The sequence below is a fragment of the Drosophila teissieri genome, chromosome 3L (assembly GCF_016746235.2).
Source record: "Drosophila teissieri strain GT53w chromosome 3L, Prin_Dtei_1.1, whole genome shotgun sequence".
In the NCBI taxonomy this organism is placed as follows: Eukaryota; Metazoa; Arthropoda; class Insecta; order Diptera; family Drosophilidae; genus Drosophila; species Drosophila teissieri.
Window position 1 is genome coordinate 10,848,925 of NC_053031.1, and position 19,138 is coordinate 10,868,062.

At 41.4% G+C, this 19,138-nt stretch overlaps 2 protein-coding genes and 2 long non-coding RNA genes across 5 annotated transcripts; 2 read left to right on the plus strand and 2 right to left on the minus strand.

Moving 5' to 3' along the window:
* Window positions 1–4,259: 4,259 nt before the first annotated feature.
* On the plus strand, window positions 4,260–6,053 carry LOC122617416 (CAAX prenyl protease 1 homolog). Of its 2 annotated transcripts, none has more exons than XM_043793266.1 (4): window positions 4,260–4,554; window positions 4,617–4,940; window positions 5,004–5,891; window positions 5,945–6,053. In XM_043793266.1, the coding sequence occupies exons 1-3, from the start codon at window positions 4,297–4,299 to the stop codon at window positions 5,874–5,876; spliced, it is 1,455 nt and encodes a 484-aa protein (XP_043649201.1). In that variant the 5' UTR covers window positions 4,260–4,296; the 3' UTR covers window positions 5,877–5,891; window positions 5,945–6,053. The 2 variants fall into 2 exon arrangements, with proteins under 2 accessions (XP_043649201.1, XP_043649202.1); XM_043793267.1 differs by having other exon boundaries at window positions 5,004–5,887.
* Window positions 6,054–10,925: 4,872 nt separating this feature from the next.
* LOC122616926 lies at window positions 10,926–11,967 on the plus strand. The gene is made up of 3 exons (XR_006325925.1): window positions 10,926–11,374; window positions 11,445–11,724; window positions 11,802–11,967. It is a non-coding gene; the product is annotated as an uncharacterized LOC122616926 (long non-coding RNA).
* Window positions 11,968–12,195: 228 nt separating this feature from the next.
* Window positions 12,196–13,037, minus strand: LOC122616927. The gene is made up of 2 exons (XR_006325926.1): window positions 12,701–13,037; window positions 12,196–12,356 (listed from the first exon to the last, which is right to left on the minus strand). It is a non-coding gene; the product is annotated as an uncharacterized LOC122616927 (long non-coding RNA).
* Window positions 13,038–14,787: 1,750 nt separating this feature from the next.
* Window positions 14,788–15,872, minus strand: LOC122616925 (glutaminyl-peptide cyclotransferase). The gene has a single exon (XM_043792516.1). The coding sequence runs from the start codon at window positions 15,847–15,849 to the stop codon at window positions 14,815–14,817; it is 1,035 nt and encodes a 344-aa protein (XP_043648451.1). The 5' UTR covers window positions 15,850–15,872; the 3' UTR covers window positions 14,788–14,814.
* Window positions 15,873–19,138: the final 3,266 nt, after the last annotated feature.

Consider the following 19,138-nt stretch of genomic DNA (forward strand, 5'->3'; position numbering starts at 1 on the left):
ATAGACTGGGAGGAGTAGAAAAGTAACCCAGGACTACTGAAGAATGTGCGGAAACGTCTTAATGCGTGACACTCTCAATGAGAACAAATTATCGGCTGGCTAATTGAATAAGTGACATTCGATGGGAATTTTTTTCGACCATGCTAACTGCAATTTAATGAAAATGCTAACTTCTATTTGTTCAAATGGAATATTGTGTAGAATTCAACAATAGCTAAGTATTAAAGATCGTGAGCCTCACATATTTATTAGGCATTCAATGCGAATGAAAGTATGGGAAATTGGTAGGTCACGTTGCGCACTTGAAGTACATTTATAGCATATTCATAACACACAAATTGGTTTCAAAACTGTGCGATCGTGTGTGCTCACATTGTAATTGAGATCACGTCACAGTTTGAACATTTAAAAGTGTAATGCATTTCAATATAAAGAACATAAATATGTCGCTTAAAAAATCGTGAGTACCAATTATAATTATTTAAGGTTCGTATAAACGCCGAGCTGCCTAACAATTGAATGCAAACCATTTCGTTGAAATTTTAAATAATTCAACATAAAAAGGTGTAGAAATCAATTGTAATATTTTTTTGTTTCCAGCTAAAGCTAGAGTATCAGATAGTCGTCAAATGGAATATACTTACGCACTTTTACCCCGCCACAATTTCCTTTTTCGATGGAAGAAATGGGCAGAATTGGAGTAACTGGTGTACTGGGGGCGGGGCAGGGGCGTTAGTCGTACCCCACACTCATTATGGCCATTTTCAACTTCTGGTTGAGTTGACGAGTGACAAGGGGGTTGGGAATAAAAAGGGGGGCGAATGGTTGGAGGAGCTGCTTCTGCTTCTGCTGGCTGTGGCATTTTCAATTGTTGCTAATGAGTGCCACAAATTAATTAGGTTACTTCGTTACGCTGCCTCCGCCGACATTACATGACCATCAGGTTTGGTGGGTCTGCTTTTTCGGGTGGGTTGGCCACGTCCACGTCCACATCCACATCCATAGCCCCATCCATAGCCCCATCCATAGCCCCATCCATAGCCCCATCCACGTAGCACCGATGTTGAGCAGTGATAGTTGTCGAAAATTAGCATAAATTTCTCTTTCATTTTTTTCTTTTTGGTTTCTTTTCCACCGTTTTACCTTGTGCGCATGGAAAATTGAGCAATTTTCCGACGTTTTTCATGTTCGTGCAGCAAGAGTGAATTATTAATTTAAAATCCCCTTATCACGGCAACGGAAACTTCTATTCACGTTGCGATCTTATCGCGCATAATAGATGGCCAAAACGAAAATAAATCCCCTCAGATTCAAGTGCTCTGCTCTCCAACTGGAGGCCCCTATCGATTGCCGAAGATGACGGCACACAACTTGACCGCAACCAATCCGAATTAGTTTCGGATTATCTCTTACACAATTGCATCAGATAATTGAGGTAGCAGGGCATACATACATACATATATCAAATCACTCGGAGTCACTCGGAGTGGTTGGCCCAAGGAGCTGGGCTGAAATATATCAAAGCCTTAGGTAAATGGTTCGACCTCTGTCTGTAGTCAAAACCACATAATTATAAGGCTAAGGATTACCTCGGCTATAATTCAACTAAATCGGTCCGCGTTTTGTGCACTCGAGGGGTAAGAAGTTGGGAATAATCCTGAAATCCCATGTTTTCATGTTCTTGAAAATGTGGTACACATCTTCTAATTGTGGGCCAATAAATCCTTAGAGCCCTCACTTAAAATACTCATGCCATCAAAATGCTATATGCAGTAAACCTATATTTTTAGGCAGAAAGAAAAAGTACTATTTCTCCTTCGAGACTTATTAAGACCATTTCCATTTGATATGGATGGTACATGGCAACGAGATAACTCCTGAGCATTCTGCAATTTGTCATGGCTCAACTCCATTTAAAGGTTTTCTTTATTTATCTCTACCCTTTTCTAGATGAAATCAAAGAGCTTCTTCCAGAAAACCCTGCTTGCAGGATAGCTATTCACAAGGACCAACTGCAGAAAGGAAACCCGGAGGAACATTTTTAGCCTTTGGCAAATGTGAAATGTTAAGTTTTGACTTTTCCCAAGCATGGAACGGGAATCAAAAATGGGCACAGCGAATTGAGTAGCTACTTACTTACGCATGCTCACTGAAAAAAAATATTAAAAGTAAAATAAATACTTGGATATATCACATATATATTTCATATATGCAAAAGGCCAAACAATGTGTACTTGCTATTTAAAAATAAAAAGTTTATATATTAAACACTTTAATTATATTATTTCAATCATTTTCATTTAAAGTGTTTTTCTTTTTCGCACTTTTTGCTTTCATGCAATCGTATTTATTGACGAAAGGATAAGCTTATGTTTGAAGTCGTATTTTGTGGCAGTGTCTTACCTTTTTTCCCCCCATCTTTTGGCCAAATAGTGGGGATTATTAGGGCTTAGTTGCGTGTGTGTGTGAGGGTGAGAAGGAGGGAAGGAGAGAAGGGGCAGGGGTGGGTAAGCCGAAAAGTGGGGGAGGGGCAGGGGAAGGGGGCAGTGTGTGAGGCCAGCACAATTACACATGCACAAAGGATACGCCTAAGCGGCTTATACCAACGCATCCCGAACGGTTCGAAATGAAACCAAATGTGGCAGTCAGTGGCAAGGAGGAAGGGGGCGGGGGAAGGGGGGAAGGGTCTTTGGAAAATGGAGCTTGTGCAGTGGGAGAGGGGGTGCGGGGGCGGCTGTGGTTTCCGGCTTGGTAAGCGCCCTATTATGAACAGAAAAGTAACGCTAATGAGTAAATCAAGTGCACATGTGTGCCGTTGAACTGGAATACCCCTCTTAGACACTAGCCCCTCGCCACCAGACTGACACCCCCCCAACCCCCTTGGAGCACCCGCTCCCGTTTCGGATCCTTTGAAGCTGCGCCAAACGGCGTGTTGAGGCATAAATAAGCGCCTTCTTTTCCACTGCCTCCTCCTGCAGCCTGCCTCCTGCCTTCTGTCTCGCTCTTCGGTCTCCTCTCTCTCTCTCGCTTGCACTCGGTTCAGCCAGCCACTTGGCGCTGTTTTAATAGCTAAATTATGTAATCATGATGTGTGATACTAACACACACGCACACCCAAGCATGTCCTGGTATTTATGCAAATCCCACCGTTACTTCTTACAATAAACTTTTACTGTGTGCCACACGGCGAGAAACCAGGAGGATGTGAACTATAACTATTTTCCATAGGTTTTTCAGGATAATACTTTCCTTGTAGTAATGTATTATGAGAAAGTTTTCTTTAACAAAAGTTACTTTTTGGCGTAATGCTATAAAGTTTATATTGCAGCTTGAATAAATAGTGGTGTTTTTTATTCCAACAGTATCTTAAACTATTTTAAAGCGAGGTAATTTATTTCTTATAAATATTTATCTTGAAACAAACTTCTCTCTTCCTTATTAATAATAAAATTTGAATATATCTGCGTCTATATAATTTTTCTTTGTGCTGTTTCCACTCCCCTCGTCTTTTTAATTTGGAATTTTTCATAATGAGCAGCGCAATGGGTGGAATATAGGATGACTAGGGGGCGGATTGGGGGCGGTTGGGGGGTCGCAGTTCGGGACGTTTGACGTTGCCATAGTGTGAAGATTAAATTCTACTAATTAGAGATGCCAAGTGAATGTTCGCGCATATGTGTGTATGTGTGAGGGTGGTTAATTATGGGGATATATGGGTGGTTTGGGGGGGAGGGTTAAGTAATGGCGTTGAACCGAAACCATCAAAGCAGCCAGCTTGGCAACACAATTCCCCCTAGAATCCCTAGAATCCCGCCAAGCCCTCGACTCATTATTGATATGCCAAGCGTAAGAAGTTCAAATCCTCGAAACAAACTACAAAGAACCATTACATCCAAAGTAAAACCAACACACACACACACGCCTTCTTTTCCGGCTACATATGTGTAATTTCTTCACTGGCGCCATCATAATCTTTGGCTTCCACTAGTCAACGGCTTTCGACAGCCTGGATTACCATGGGCTCCTTGACGAAATCGGGATTATGATGAGGAGGTGGCATGTGACACATTTGAGTTGTGGTTAGCACTGCTAACCACATAAAAGCGCGATTTGCAGAGCAATTTCACATATTGCGAAAGTACTGCGGCTTGCTAAAAATATATAGCATACTTTCTGGAATATTTTATAGTCGAACGTTAAAAATGGTTGCTTGAAATAAAGTACTGCTTGCTTTAGATTTCATTCACTTGCTGCTTCACTTTGTTATAGTTTTAAAAACCAGTTTGATTGGAAAATATGAACACTTTCGCCTTATATCAAGATCCGTTGCGTGGAGAGCGGCTCAAGATATCGGGAAATCCGATCGGCATGAGTGTGGTGCCCCGGAAATTGAGTTTCTCGGATCCGATCCTTCTGCGGCACATCCTCTGCCTGATGATAGTGGTGCACAATGGGTTTCACCTCATTCTCTGCTGCAGGCAGCTGAAGTTGTGCAAAAGCGCTTCCGTGCCACCGAAGCAAATGGAGGGCACTATGTCGCAGGAAGCCTTTAAGGTGTTAAGTTTACATATTTATTTACAAAATAATAATTAAAGAGCAGTTGCTTGCTGTTACAGGCATCCAAGGATAAGCAACTCCATGCCTCGTATCTGGAGATTTTCAATTTAGCTATAGATACACTATATAGCTGCCTAGATCTGTATCTTTGCACGCTGGCGTATCTCTGGAAATCGACGGTGGGCTGGTATCGCTATGCGGATAGCACTTGGCTGAATGTCACATTTATGACCCTGTTTTCCACATACTTGGTAGTCCGCAAGTTGCCGTCACTTTTTTACGAGAAACTCATCCTGGATCCGCGATACCATGTGGATCCCGAAAAAACGCCGCCCTTGTTGGGTTTGATTTGTGCTTTGGTTTTTGTCGTGGTGTTCTTGCAGGTAATTTATTATTAAAACAAAACTATACTTTGTTATATGACAATACTTCTCAATTTTTTGCAGGTTGCAGTCATTCCGCTGACTGCGTTTTTAATGGTTATTCATGGGCTCACCGAATGGTATTTCACACTATTCGTTTGGCTTATTCTGGTGGGCTTATCCATACTTGTATTGGGCTTCATTGGCCTATTTGGCGTGCCCTGTTTGGGCAAAAGTCGCAAGATGAATAACGAATCCGATATGGACGATAGTCTGAAGGCGGTACTGGACGACTTCAAGTTTCCAGGTCGCGTCTACATGGTGCACACCTTCCATGTGGGTCGTCCCACTGCCTGGGTGATGGGCTGCTGCTGTTGCCTGCGCTTGGACATCCACGATAACCTGAAGTTGAACCGCGGTTTTGGCTCCGATGACTTCGACTGGGGTCAGATGGGTGCCGGGCTGAATGACGAGCAGTTGGCCGCCTTTGTGGCCCATCAACTGGCCCACTGGCGTCTGTGGCATGTGGCAAAGGGACTGGCCCTGATCTACTTGCATCTCTTGATTTACCTACTGCTCTTCGGGATCTGCAACAGGTGGGTGACGCTGTTCGAGGCGGCGGGCTTTACGACATTCTATCCCAGTTCCGTGGGCTTCTGGCTGGTGTACAAGTATCTCATGCCCATATATCACGACATTTGCACTTGGATCGTGTTCTTCTGTATACGGCACTTTGAGTACGCCGCGGACGCGTATGTCAATCGCCGGGGTTATGGGCCACCGATGAGGGACGCTCTGCTCAAGCTTTTTGCGGATGATTACGAGTTTCCCTATGTGGACCGCTGCTACCTCATGTGGCATCGCCTTCGTCCTTCGATCCTGCAACGCATCGATAATCTGCAGCGTATCGATAATCCGCAGCGATTGGATGCAGCAAGTGGTGTCTCCACAGTGTAGTAACTGCATTAGTAGGTAGTTCATCTTAGATCATAAAATAAAGGAATGTAAATAGCTTTTATACACAGGTATATCCATAGATTTGCAGCGATTGGATGCAGCAAGTGGTGTCTCATTTAAAATCATAAAATAAGAAAATGTATATAGCTTGTAAATATCCTTATAGTTATATACCAACCACTTCCTTGACTTCTTTAAATTGGTTCCTAGTTATCTCTTAAATGTAAGCCTCCTTCCGTTTCGAGTTTCCCTGAAAGCGAACATCGCCCTGACAGTCCTGGGATTTAACTTTCAGTGTACGGCAGGGAGCGGGGAGCAGAGAGCAGGGGGCGGTGGTTTCCTGTGCCAGCCGAAACTTTTCCGTTGTGTTTTAATTAAAATTCGTTTCAAATAAGCCGCTGTCACACCGCTACCCCCCGCCCCCCTCCGCCCCTCTCCTAGTGCCATGTTCTGCTAGCGATTTTTCTCTTTGGGTGTTAAAAGCCAATTTCCCCTCGGTGCGAGGGTTGCACAAACCGCATCTGAGGCTGCGAAAAGTCTTTAAACTTTGAAAATGAATATCATAGTTTAGCCTGCGAAGCTGGAAGACAGACTTTATTTTACTTTTTGTAGTCTTTAAGAGATATTTAGGTATGTGAAAGTTTAAAAGGCAAACTAGTGTTTGTAATTTATATCTTATGTATGGCGGAGTTTAAAAGGCAAACTACTGTATGTAATTTATATCTTATGTATTGCAGATATTGATTAAATATTTAAAGTTCTTTGGGCGCAGAAAATGTAAAAATTTTTAATCTGAACCATCTGCATCTATAGCGCAATGCGATTAGGAATATTGTTTACGGCTTTTTCGCACAGGTTTCCCATTTTGCGGTGCGTTTTGAATTTTATGCCGTTTTTATGCGGGTTTTTGCTGGGCACACAGACTTTTCCACCTCACTGTGCGGCTGCGTTGAGCCCACTCTGCATTTTCATTGTCTCGGTCATAAAAACTTGCGTGTTGAAATGCCAAAACTCCCACAGAAATTCCCCCTTTTGCCGCGCAAGATATTGAAACATTTACCACGCTATATGTATTTAATATTTTTATAGGTAAACACGGCTGGTGTCTATTTTTTAACGACCGCTCGACACAGAATTATATTTTATTTTTCCCTCCGAATTTATTTTAAATGTCTCTTTCGACGGCATTAAAATTAATGTGCCAGCAGACAGTGTCAGTCAAAGAGTATGTAGGAGTAACACGATTATCAAATACCCTTTTAAATTGTAACTTTTGCTTAACTTTTTGTGTGCAACTCAAATGGTTACTTAACTATATTTACTATTTTAAAAATCATAGTTTAATTTTAAATTCAAAACAAAATATAATATATAAAGTGGAATACCCTTAGGTAGTATATACAAATTTATAAAAATTAAGACCCAAATAAAAAGCACCAGCAGCGATCGTAAACTTTTGGTCCTCGACACCAACTGGCAATTGAAATCGCTTACATTCGGTGGGTGGTGGTTTGTTGATTGGTGGGCGGGTGGTTGGGTGTCTCTAGGTGGGTGGTGCTGTGTGTTTGGTTTGGGTTGTAAAATGTTAAGTCTCATTTATGACCAGAACGAGTAGAGGAAAAAATCGCGGATGCGTCGCATTTTTTGCAGCCATCCTCCTTCATTTTCCACTTTGCTGCCATTTTGGAACGCAACTTAATTAGCCAACGACTTTAAACGGATTGACGGTTGCCAAAGGGACGTGGTGAGGGGCAACTGAGGGGCAGATAGAGTCTATCTCCGAGCGAGTTTTCTCGCTAAATCAATTACACAATCAAACGGCTGACAATTTCCAGCACAAAGCCAGTGTGGGTGAAATTGGATGCCAGCCATGGCTGGTACACCAAAAAAGAATTCATTCAAAATGAAAACTTTGAAAAGAAAAGTGGGATGTTTTTGGGCGAGCTTAAGACTATAATGACGTATAGAATAAGTAAAAGTTCAAGGGTAATATTTTGATTTCAGTCCAATTTCTGGACCTCTATAGTACACTTTCTTTGCAGCTCTTGGTGAAGCACATTTTCGTTCTGTGTAGCGCATTCACTCACATGCAGATAAGTGAAAAATGAAACATAACAGAGGAGGGAGAAGGGGGCGGGCTGAAGAAAAGGGGCAGTGTGGCATGTGGGGCGTGCTGCAGACGCATGTGGATGGAAGAGGTCCTGGGATAAATGCGTTCTTTCACAATTCACTCTTGACAGCCGCCTGCACCGACCACCACCGCCCGTGGCGCCCCCTAGCGGTGACAAACGGCGCTGCCTCCCGGCACCACCCTGCACCACCCAACGCCCCACCCCTTCCAGCCCCATCCTGGCATTCACTTTGATGTTTTACTTTTACTGCCTCTTGACGCTGGGGCTTCTGCTCGGGCTCTATGATGATTTCTTTCCTGAAATTATATTTTAACTGCCAGTCAGCCTCGGCAACGCAAACCACCCACCACCCACCAGCCACCCAACCACCCTTCCCCACTCCCCCATTTCCCCATTTCCCGTATACCAGCAGACCCAGCTCAACCACATGGGGCCGGGCAAGTGCATCATGTTGCTGGGCCATAAAAAGTAATGACAGCTGAAGTTCTCCGGCTCGATAATGACGAACGAGCAGGGAGGCTGATGATAATCACGATGAGTGCAAAAAGTACTGCTGCAAATGAATTGGGCCCTCAGCATCCCCAACAGAGCTGGCAAACAGATTCTTATACCGCCTCATTCGAGCTCAAAGCAAGAAGTTCGCTTAATTTGGCCCAAAAATAGACTGTTTCTGTTAATATGTAATACATACACAACACGCGAATTGTATATTAAATAAATAGTAGTTGCTATGCAAAATATCACAATTCATCTGCAAGTGTGCGATGATTAAATCAGATCCTAAAGATCTTTCTTTTCTATGGAGCAGGAAAAAAGTGTGGAGTGCATATAAGATAACGAGGCATCTAATTAATTAGAAAATCTGAGGCACTTACTTTACTTTCGAGGCTTTGGTAGCACTCCATTCCATTTCTTTTTTTATATATTAACTCACGCCGTTCCTTAAAACAATAAATAAAGTATTTATATATGTACATGCCTTCCTAACTCACTTTATTTGCATATTTGAATAAGGGCCAATCATATGGCGTTGCATCGAACTACCCGACAAGTCGTACAGCCTGTTGCCCAGCCGATAAAAATAATAGAAAACTCCAATTTATGGCAGCAGCACAAACAAAACACTTTCCAATCACCGACAAATCGTGAGTGGAGATGAAAATGTGCTCCACCAGGCACCAAGGATTGACTTGGAGTGGATCTGGGTGTCTAGGGACTGGAGCTACCAAATCATTTCCGCTACACTTGCTCATTCGGGGCACCGCTCAAGTTTAATGGGTGCAATGCGGTGCGCAGGAGCTACCCACTTCTGACATACCCTGTAATACAAAAATACCATAATATATATGATATAAATACTATTTATTTGAATACAAAAAGAATGGTTTTTTAAACCAGTATTTGGTTTTTATTTAATTTCTCAATTATCTCTTTTTTGTTCACCCAAATACTACTAATCTTTATAGCAAACGTCATCCTTTATCGAAAGGGTGTAGCGACATGTGTTGCCGTATTGGCTAGTCCGCCATGAGCCATGTGAAAAACATCTGCCAACGGATGTGTTTTGGCCATATTCGCCATATCCGCCCAATACCCCGGAAAAATCCAACTGAAGTGCTGAGATAAACCCTTGGAATGCCTCGTTTGGCCGTCCATACAAACCGTATGCACACACACATATCTCCTTTTGTATATAGCCGCAGGACGATCTAGCCCGACTGACTATTCATGCGTTTCAAATTTTCAATACACTCAAATGATAATCGAGACGAGGTTGAGATACTGGGATGGGGAAAATGGAGGAAAAGCTAGCCAAAGGCTGATGAAAAAGCACCGCATGTTACATTTTTAAAGCGTTGGCAAACATGTTGCGGTCCTTTTCCCCTTTGCGATATCTGCGCGGCAGATTGAAGGGAAGTGCAGCCACAGGCAACACCTGTTCTAATGGCCAGACAGCAGAGGTTGGGAATCGAGCTTATTAAATGGCGGGATCTGGGCATCCCGAGGGTCTGGTCGCGAATAATCGCATTGCCAACAATAAAATCAATCAGAAGGCAAACAGAGTATTTTGCTAGCTGCTAAACGAATCAGAGAGGAAAAGTACTTTGGGGTTGAAAAACCAGAAGTCGTTGGTTGTGAAAATATAAACAGGAAAGTACTCTGCTTGTTTAAGTAAATAATAAACTTCCCTATTGAAACGGAAATGTATTGAATACATATTGAAACAGAAATATAAATTGAATAAGCTAGACTCGTTAAAAATTAACCACATCTTTTATGGGACTTATAGACTTGATTCCATTTCCTGACAATTGAAACACTTACTAGTTATAACTTGCTGTGCATCTTTTGAGTAATCTATCTTCAAGATACAGATAAACTACATATAAACTTAGAATAAACTTCCGTATTGAAGCAGAAATTTTGCGATTATTTGAATTAAGCTCCTTAAAAATTAATCACTAATTTTATGGGATTTAATGAGTTGATTTTAGCTCCTGATAATTGAAACACTTACTAGTTATAACTTTCTGTGCATCTTGGAGTAATCTCCGTTCCAGATACAGATAGTACCTAAAATATTTACTTTCCAGCATCAAAATATTGACTCAGACCGACCCAATGACAAGCTGATACACAATGGCAGTGCAGTTTGTGTTGTGTTGAGTGTCAATTAGAAAGCCAGCTCTTCTGCACTCCTGATATATTATTTAATTTATGACAAGTCCCATTGTCTGCATTGCACCTTTCAGAAGAGCCTTCTCCTCGGCTCGGGAAACACACTCACACACTCGGGCAAACATCACTAAGCGGAAAACAAATTAAACAACTCCCATGTGGGGAAGGAAATGGAAACTTCTGCGGAAGGGGGCAGGACTACTTATTCGTAAGCTGCCTTTTGTTCGTCACGTTGGCGACGCGAAAGTGCCAAAGTTTTTCATTGTAATAAATATTTTAATTTTGAACTTGAGCAATTAACCCGGGAACGCATGTGGAAAGGCAAGGCAAGGAATGAAATGGAATGGGGATGCCACCTCCATTGTCCTGGCAATTGTGATAGGGATACCACCCACTCGAGCCCTTTTTTCCTTCGCTGGGCGTAACGCTCTCCACGAGCATTATGAACTTAAGCCCCCCCGGCAAACAACAATAACAATAAGAGGCTGGGACACATGCCAAAGTGGTTAAGTCGGCGGAGAAATGTTGGCAAAACTTTTCGGGGCGACGCATTTAAATGATTTTGCATAATTCAAATGGTGGCAAACTTTTCGCATCCCGAGAAACACACAGGCAGCAACAAACAAACAAACCAAAAATAAAAAAACAAAAATAACGAAAGCGTTACGAAACTTGGCCCCGAACTTGGTAATATATTTTCTTTAATTGCGCACAATTAATCCTTTTTATGATGCTCAACCCCCCCAACCCCTGCAAGCCAGGTGAACAGTCAGGGGTGGATGCCCCCCAACCACCGGGATGCCGTCAACTGGAAATGTACACAAAGGGCTTAATTATAAAAGTCAACACACGGCACAGAACGGCGCGGCGCAAAGCGTTTCACAAAGAAGCTCGGGGGTTAGGCACTCTCTATATCATCATCATCATCCGCACCCGATGCACTCGCACCCATTCACCGCGCTCAAACAAAAACCCAAAATCCAAAAAGCAAGAGCTGAATCTGAATCTGAATTTGAATCCGAATCTGAATCTGTGAGGTGAGTTGAAAAAAAACAAGAAATTCGTATGTAATTAAAATGAAATCCCCTTTTTACGACTGATGTGGATGGCAAAGATTTTTACGGTTATTTGTTTGGAAAAAATACAAAATAAAGAAAAACAGGAGGCCGGCAAAAGGCAGACCTGCAGTAATTCAAACAGCGAGCAAACCGGAAAATGTGATAAGTTTTTTCAAGTACAGCGATTGCCATAACTGTAAGCTAACCTAGTTATAAACTTATGCCCATAACAAACAGCATTTTCGAAACCTACTTATTAATTTTAAAAACATCTTTTGAAATATGTAATGAAATATTTTTTATAACCCTATACTTATGGAACGCAGTGTACGAATTATATGTATTTGTAAGTACACAATTTTTTGTTGATTAAGGGGGGAACTCCCTTTAGAAGCCAAAAATCTAGTGATTTTTTGTTATTTATTTTTGGGAAAATAAAAAAAGATCACATCAAATTGGTATTATATATATTCAGGACAATGTTTAAAGATAAGAAAAAAACATTTTCATTGTTTGCAAAATTATAAATAATTGAAGTTTTAGCTGATCTTGTATCTCGCCTCGCCGCTGACATGGAAATCTGCGTGGGCGATCCTGACCGCAATTCTTATCTGAAATCATAAAATCAAACATTTTTTTACTCGAGAAGGTTTTTTCTGTCCGTGGTACTAAAATATACGGTATTTATGAACATTAACTATAAAAATTGAGCATTCAAAAAATTTTCCGTTTTTGAAGCAAAAATTTTCGATTTTTTTATTTAAAAAATAGTTAAAAAAAATTTTTTTTTTCATAAATCTAGTACCACAGATGCAGTTTTTTATGATCTTCAAAATAAATCAAGGATGAACAAAATCGGTTCACTAGTTTTTTTGTAATCACCCACGCAAATTTAAAAAACATGGTTCTGAGAAAACGACGTTCAAAGTTAGCGGTCGAGGAAAAAGGAACTTACTCAATAGTGGACACGATGGTGGCAGTAACACGTCAATCAGCTCCACCAGGTTCGTAAAGCGAACCTTCTTCTTCCTCAAAAAACTCATTTTCAAGGAGATTTGCCTCCCTACGAGCACTTCGGGCCTCTTTCGTGCTTTCGCTGTGCCGACGTTCTGCGCGCGCTAATCGGGAGATGTCTCACGCACCGGTCGAGCGCGCCGCTTTAAAGTCGCATAACTTCCACAATTTTGAAAATAGAATTTTGAAACTTCGGAATTATATTCTCGAAGCATATACCTATCGATTAAGACAGTAAAAAAAAAATCGATTTTTTGAAATGTCTAAAGGGAGTTCCCCCCTTAAGCAGAAAAGGGTTAGGCGAATGACTGCAGACTGTTAATGAATGTTGGGCAAGACTTTCGTGGTAATACGGGAATCTTCTTGTTTTTAGTTTAGGGAAAGAAAAGGAAAAGGAGTAAAAGACATAATCTTGTAAAAATATTGGAAAAGAAATCCTTTCAAAGGCTCAAAGAGCCTCCTTTTGAAATATCATGCTATCAGTATTTAGTCAAAAGAACAATTTCCCTCGGGGCTTAATCAATTTCGAATGCACTGCAAAAGTATTCCGACTTTTTTTCGGGTAATTAAAACCATGTAATGCAAATTGTACTCATCTCTTTTGCATAACTGATTTATGACTAGGAAGTGAATATAAAAATGCTGTTAAGTTGGGCACTGTGAATAGTAAATAGTTGAGATGGGAAATTATGTTGTAAGGGGTTCGAGTTTATTAATTGTTAAACATAGTATTAAAGCAACAAATTTTTTAGATTTCGAATAAGAAGTTGTATCCTTCTAAGAGGTATTAAACATTAAAAAGGATATATTGATATATAATTAGATATATTGATATAATGATACCCTTAAATAGTAACTAAAGTGTTTTGCTTTAGTATCTGGAACAGACTTCCTTTGCTGTTAATACAGTTTAACTACTTTCAGAAAATCTAAATAAAAGCTGTATAATTTTAAGAGGCTTCGCCATTTAAAGGACATTTCTGAAAACCCTTTTCGGAAAGTGTGCACACAGTCGCAGTGTGCCAGTTCTATTTGCCAGTTTTAATTATTGTCCGTTTTTATTGCAGTCCGCAGATAAGGTCCGACGACAGGGATATGGCCTTCGGTGGGTCGCACTGGGATTGGGTGGTGGGGAGTTTTTTTTGGGTGGCTGTCAGTGTCAACGCAGTCATCGTCACCCCCTTTTCCCCCTATATACCACTCGCCCCCCCGCCCTCAACCACTGGTTTCCCAGCATTCGCAATCGCAGTGCAGCATCAGCTGGCGATTAACTTTTCAAATGGGAACCCTTTTTCGCGCCGCTGTCGGCGATATGCTAATGATGACCACCGACCGACCTCCGTGCCTTCGCCACTTCATCTACATATATCTGCGGATATATACATATATATATGTATATATGCACAGTCCCCAGCCGATTTCTGGGCCCGTGTCCGCCATTCGCTGCGGTGCCCGCTGGCTGTGATGTACACTTTTTGTGTTTCATTACTCGCCACATCCACATCTACATCCAGATCCACATCCACTTCCACATCCACATCCACATCCTTCTGCTGGAAGCTTCTGGTGCTGCTTCTGTTCTGTTCTGCTCCGCTTTGCTTTTATTATTTTCAAGTTTAATTAACTTTCGTGTTGCTTTCAGCGAGCTGGGAGCAGCGTACATAAATTTCGAGTGTTGCCCGTGGCCCGATGGCTGATGGCTTTTGGCCGACTGGGGAGCGGAAAAACGTTGGCGGATGGCGGATGGCGGATGGATGGAAATTTGATACGATTCGGTTGCCAGCAGAGGCGAAAAGTAACACACAGCAGTCTGCGGTTTGATGCCAAGTCAGAATTGTGGTTATTAATAAAGAAACGATCGCAAAGCACTTCATTTCCCCTTCATTTGATTTTTCCTTTTTCGTGTTTTTTTAAGCTTGCCATTCCACGAAATGGCACCTCTGTAACAATGTAAAACAAAAGTTATATTAAACTAAAAATGACTGCACCCTTTATGAGCAGCTTGTAGAAAAATGGCTATACTATAGATATGATTATAGATTTATAGATTTATTACTACTGGTAAACGGTATTTGAAGTAGAAGGTGCCGAGTTGAGGTATTCCATGACAAACATTCGCAGAACAAGAGCCACTTGCTCCGTAGCATTGTAGTCCACGTTCCTTTCCAAGTCTTCAGCCAGATGCCAAGCTTCTGGATATTTATTGGAAATTAGATGGATAACCGGAACGTTGCGTCGCATGAAAGGCAGGTGGTCATCATCGATATCTGTGCTGGGCTCAAACTTGAAGAGTGGACGTTCTAGTGGCAGGATGCCCGCCTGGAATAACTTCTTTTCCAGCTGGACAAGTCGGCGGAACCAACCAGAAGTACTTGGAATGTTCTGCTTAAAGACCATATCCTGGGCTCCAATGAGATCCAGCAGCACGATGAGGTCAATCCTATCCAGGAAACCGTGCTGCTCCCACAGCTCCGCCAAGTGTCTGGAGCCATAGAGCGAATCCTCCGCCGACCATTCCCCAAATGCCTCCTCGCCGTCAAAGAAGACCAGCATTAAGCTGATATCAGAGCGATGTCGAAACTGGTTTCTCAAAATAGTTGCCATATTCAACATCAGGGCACAGGGCACTGCCGAATCCGTGGCGGCCATAAAGTCGAAATCCTTGAAGTACTTGCTGTCATAGTGGCAGCCCAACATTAGGTATCTTTGGGCCCGAGGATTCTGACGTGCCACAATATTGTGGAAGGTTACGGCACTCATAATGGGCACTTTCTGTGTAAAAATATCTAGTTCTACGTTCCAGTTCAGTTTCTTCAGGTAATTCACTATGTAGTTTCTCACTTTCGAATGCCCCGAAGTGCTTGCTACCCTCTTAATCGCAATCCTTTGCACAGTTTGGCGAAGACTTTCAGAATCAGAGAGTCCGGCGAGCAATCGCATTTGACCAAGATCCAGTTCAGTGGGCTCATATCTTAGCGTTCCATTGCGGCCCACTGTTAGAAAATTGGTATGAAAAGATTGGCAGATGGTCGTAATAACCACTATGATCGTGAGACAGATCAATGCTACGAGAATTCGCTGGCAAGGCATTTTCCTGAACTGAAAAGCCGCGGTTTCACTTGAAGCATTAGCTTACCGGTTTAAATGATGATTTGACTCGCTTGTCCAACTTCAACTTCAGAGGGGTATCTGTACACTGTGAGAAATGTGTCGCGAATTATATAAAAATAGATCTAATAGTTACAAAATTGTCAGAGTTTTGATTTCTACTCTAGTAATGCCACACATCAATGTAAATATTTGAGCTGACTTGAAAACTATGTTGTAAATTGTTTTTAATGTATTGAAATAGGTTTCATAAGATAAATTTACTCATTAATAAGTATAACTCTTTTTATATTGATCATGAATTGTAGTATCCTCCTTATTCAACCAAGTCATTCCCTTTGTTCTGCTCAAACTCATAAATTTAAAACGCTTCGACTTTTAATTGCATTTAGCCTAATCAATTTTCCATGCACGAGTAAACAAAAGACTTCAGGAAGAGATCGGGAATATATATACATATGTATATACAACATATACGATCGATTCTGTTTCTGTGATAGGGCTGTAGTTACACGACATTGAATGACTCAGTCAGTCGGCGTTATAATCGCATGGACGTGAAACGGCTGAAAGCATCGCAGATCGCAGATCCCAGAGATCCAAATTACTTAATGCCATAAGGCAACTGCTCGACAAGTGCTTACGTAATTCCGCATGCTTATATAATATAATAATAAATCGCAACACCACCAACACGAGCCACATCTATCGCATTCTGATGATTAATTTGGCGAGTGAAGCGGCAAAGAGAATGACAAGGGGGAAAATCGACTTTGGGGCTGCCAGTCTGTCTGTCAATTAGACCTTAATGTATTGTACTTAAAGTTATACGCAATTACGATAGAACTTCATCTGGGGGAACTGGTTTTCAACTTCTGTCCCGGCGATAAACAAATGAACACATAAGCCGCCGACCAGACACTCCGATTCTCAGACAGTCAAACCTCACTCAAGTGACTGCCAAAAGCGATGGGGAAACAAAAAACCAAAAAAAAATCAAATCGAATTCGGGCCAAGCCACTCTAGACGAAGTATATATACACTTGGTCGGTGATCCTAACTTTGTGGTATAGTATGCAAAATTATACAAAAGTCTATGAAATCAAGTGAAATTTTACATGTTCTTAAAGAATCTTATGATCATATGTCTTTCTGTTTGGTCATTCAGTATTTGTTTTCACCAAAAACTAAAAAGAAACCAAATTAATGTACTTAAGGCGGAATAGTTTATGTAGAGCAAAGCTGTTGATAAATCACTAGTAAAATGTATTGGCTATAAACCAAATTTGAAATCACTCGACGGAAGTCAAGTGAATTTACTGTGGACCTGTGTCTGGGTCGCTTTTAGCCCTGCGGGTTTTCTTTTTTCCTTATATACATATATATATATATTTTTTTTTTGTGGACCCCATCTGTTCAGTCGGACTGTCTGTTGGTCTTGAGATTTATGTCTGCAAAACAATCTTCCAGTCAAGCCAACAAACAAGCATTGTTTACCAACCCCGGCCGGTTTTGATACCCTAAAGAATGGGTCCCACTGGCAGCCAGCAACACAATGAGCAACTTATTTCATTAACTTAATTATTAAATGGCAACTTTCTTACTTACTATAGTGGAGCATTAATCCTTCACACTGATCTTGGTATAAATATAGCGAAAGGGTGCTAGATATTCACAGTTTCATTAATTTTATCTTATTTTTATAATTTTCCATATTTCGCGTTAGTTTGATTTTGCCATATTTGGCTGCTCAGTCTGTCGTTTATTTATGTATTTAACATAATCTTGCATATATTAGCACATTTGTTTGCAAAGTTTTTTTTTGTTGGATATTAAATAGCTTGTGGTCGCAATCCGTTTAGCAGACATATGAATATTCAGAGGATTGTCCGGCGCCAATATTATTTATCTAATCCATTTATTGTAGCTCTAAACGAGGTATTTTAATTGCTCAGGTTATGCTTTTAACATTCGGACCTGATCTCTGAGCGTTCAGAGCCGCAGGATTTCCACGCCATCGATTCACTTCAACCGCAACGAAACTGCCGTCCGCCCCTCAATTGGATGCGAGGGTTCATCATCGCCGCCCTCAGCACTCGCCTCGAATTATCTCCGCCCCACCATCGCCCAGCCCAACCCAACCCAGAACCACTTCGTTGGGGTTTTTGGAGGAATGGGGGATTGGGGAACGCAGATCGAATGGGGACCCAGAGATCCAAGACCGTGCGGCCGGGGCTGCCTCGAGATTGAGTCAAAGATACGGTGGGGCAACACGCGTCCGTCGCTGGATGTGATTGCTGATACCCTTTACAAGGCTGGTTCGAACAAGTTTATAGTTATGCATATTGTGGGTTACTTCTTTTTAAACCTTTTATAATCTAGTTGTGTATTTACTAACATAATTTGATTTCCAAGCTTTGATAGTGGCTATTAGTTGTTACTTGTGCCATATTTAATGTGTATTTTGCTATGTTAATTGATAGAGTGTATTTCATATCTACCATGTTTTTTTAATAGTGTTCTTTTAGCATGTAAAGAACATGCTTGTATTTTACAAGTATTGTTATTGTTATTAGTAGTAAAAACGTGCTTATATTTTATAAGTATGGTTATTAGTAGTGAAAAACATGCACATATTTTACAAGTATGGTTATTAGTAGCGATCTCAAGGCATCTTAATATAATTTGAGATAACAAAGATATATATAATAGTTACATAGCAGATAAAGTTTTAGTTATGATATACATATGTAGTTATTACAGCTCTTATATTATATAAACGATCATAACATTATTTTCATATTGAAGACTCTCTTAAGCACTTTTGATATCATGGCTCTTTTTAAGGGTATTGCAAGCGTCGGTGCCCTGAGTTGGCCCATTTTTTGTCTTCCGTCATTTTGGGTCGCTCGATCCCCAAGCGCTGCAGGCTCCACGCTCCACGCTCTTTGCTCCTCTCTCCTTGCTCCTCTGTCCGTGCTCCTCGCTCCTCGCTCCTTACTCCTCTCTCCTTGCTCCTCTCTCCTGGCTCCTCTCTCCTTGCACTCTGCTCCTCTCTCCTTGTTCCTCGCTCCTCCTCCGAATTCGGAGTTGGAGTCGCAATCGGAGTTAAAGCTGGAGCATGAGGAAGAGGAAGCGGCAGAGTTATACGTATGGTACGTATATGTACATATGTGTGTGTATTTTAACCGAGATTATACAGGTACGTGTCGATGTGTATGTGTGTGTGTAGTGGATCGAAGGTGCGGCCGTTCGCTGTGGTTGTTGTTGC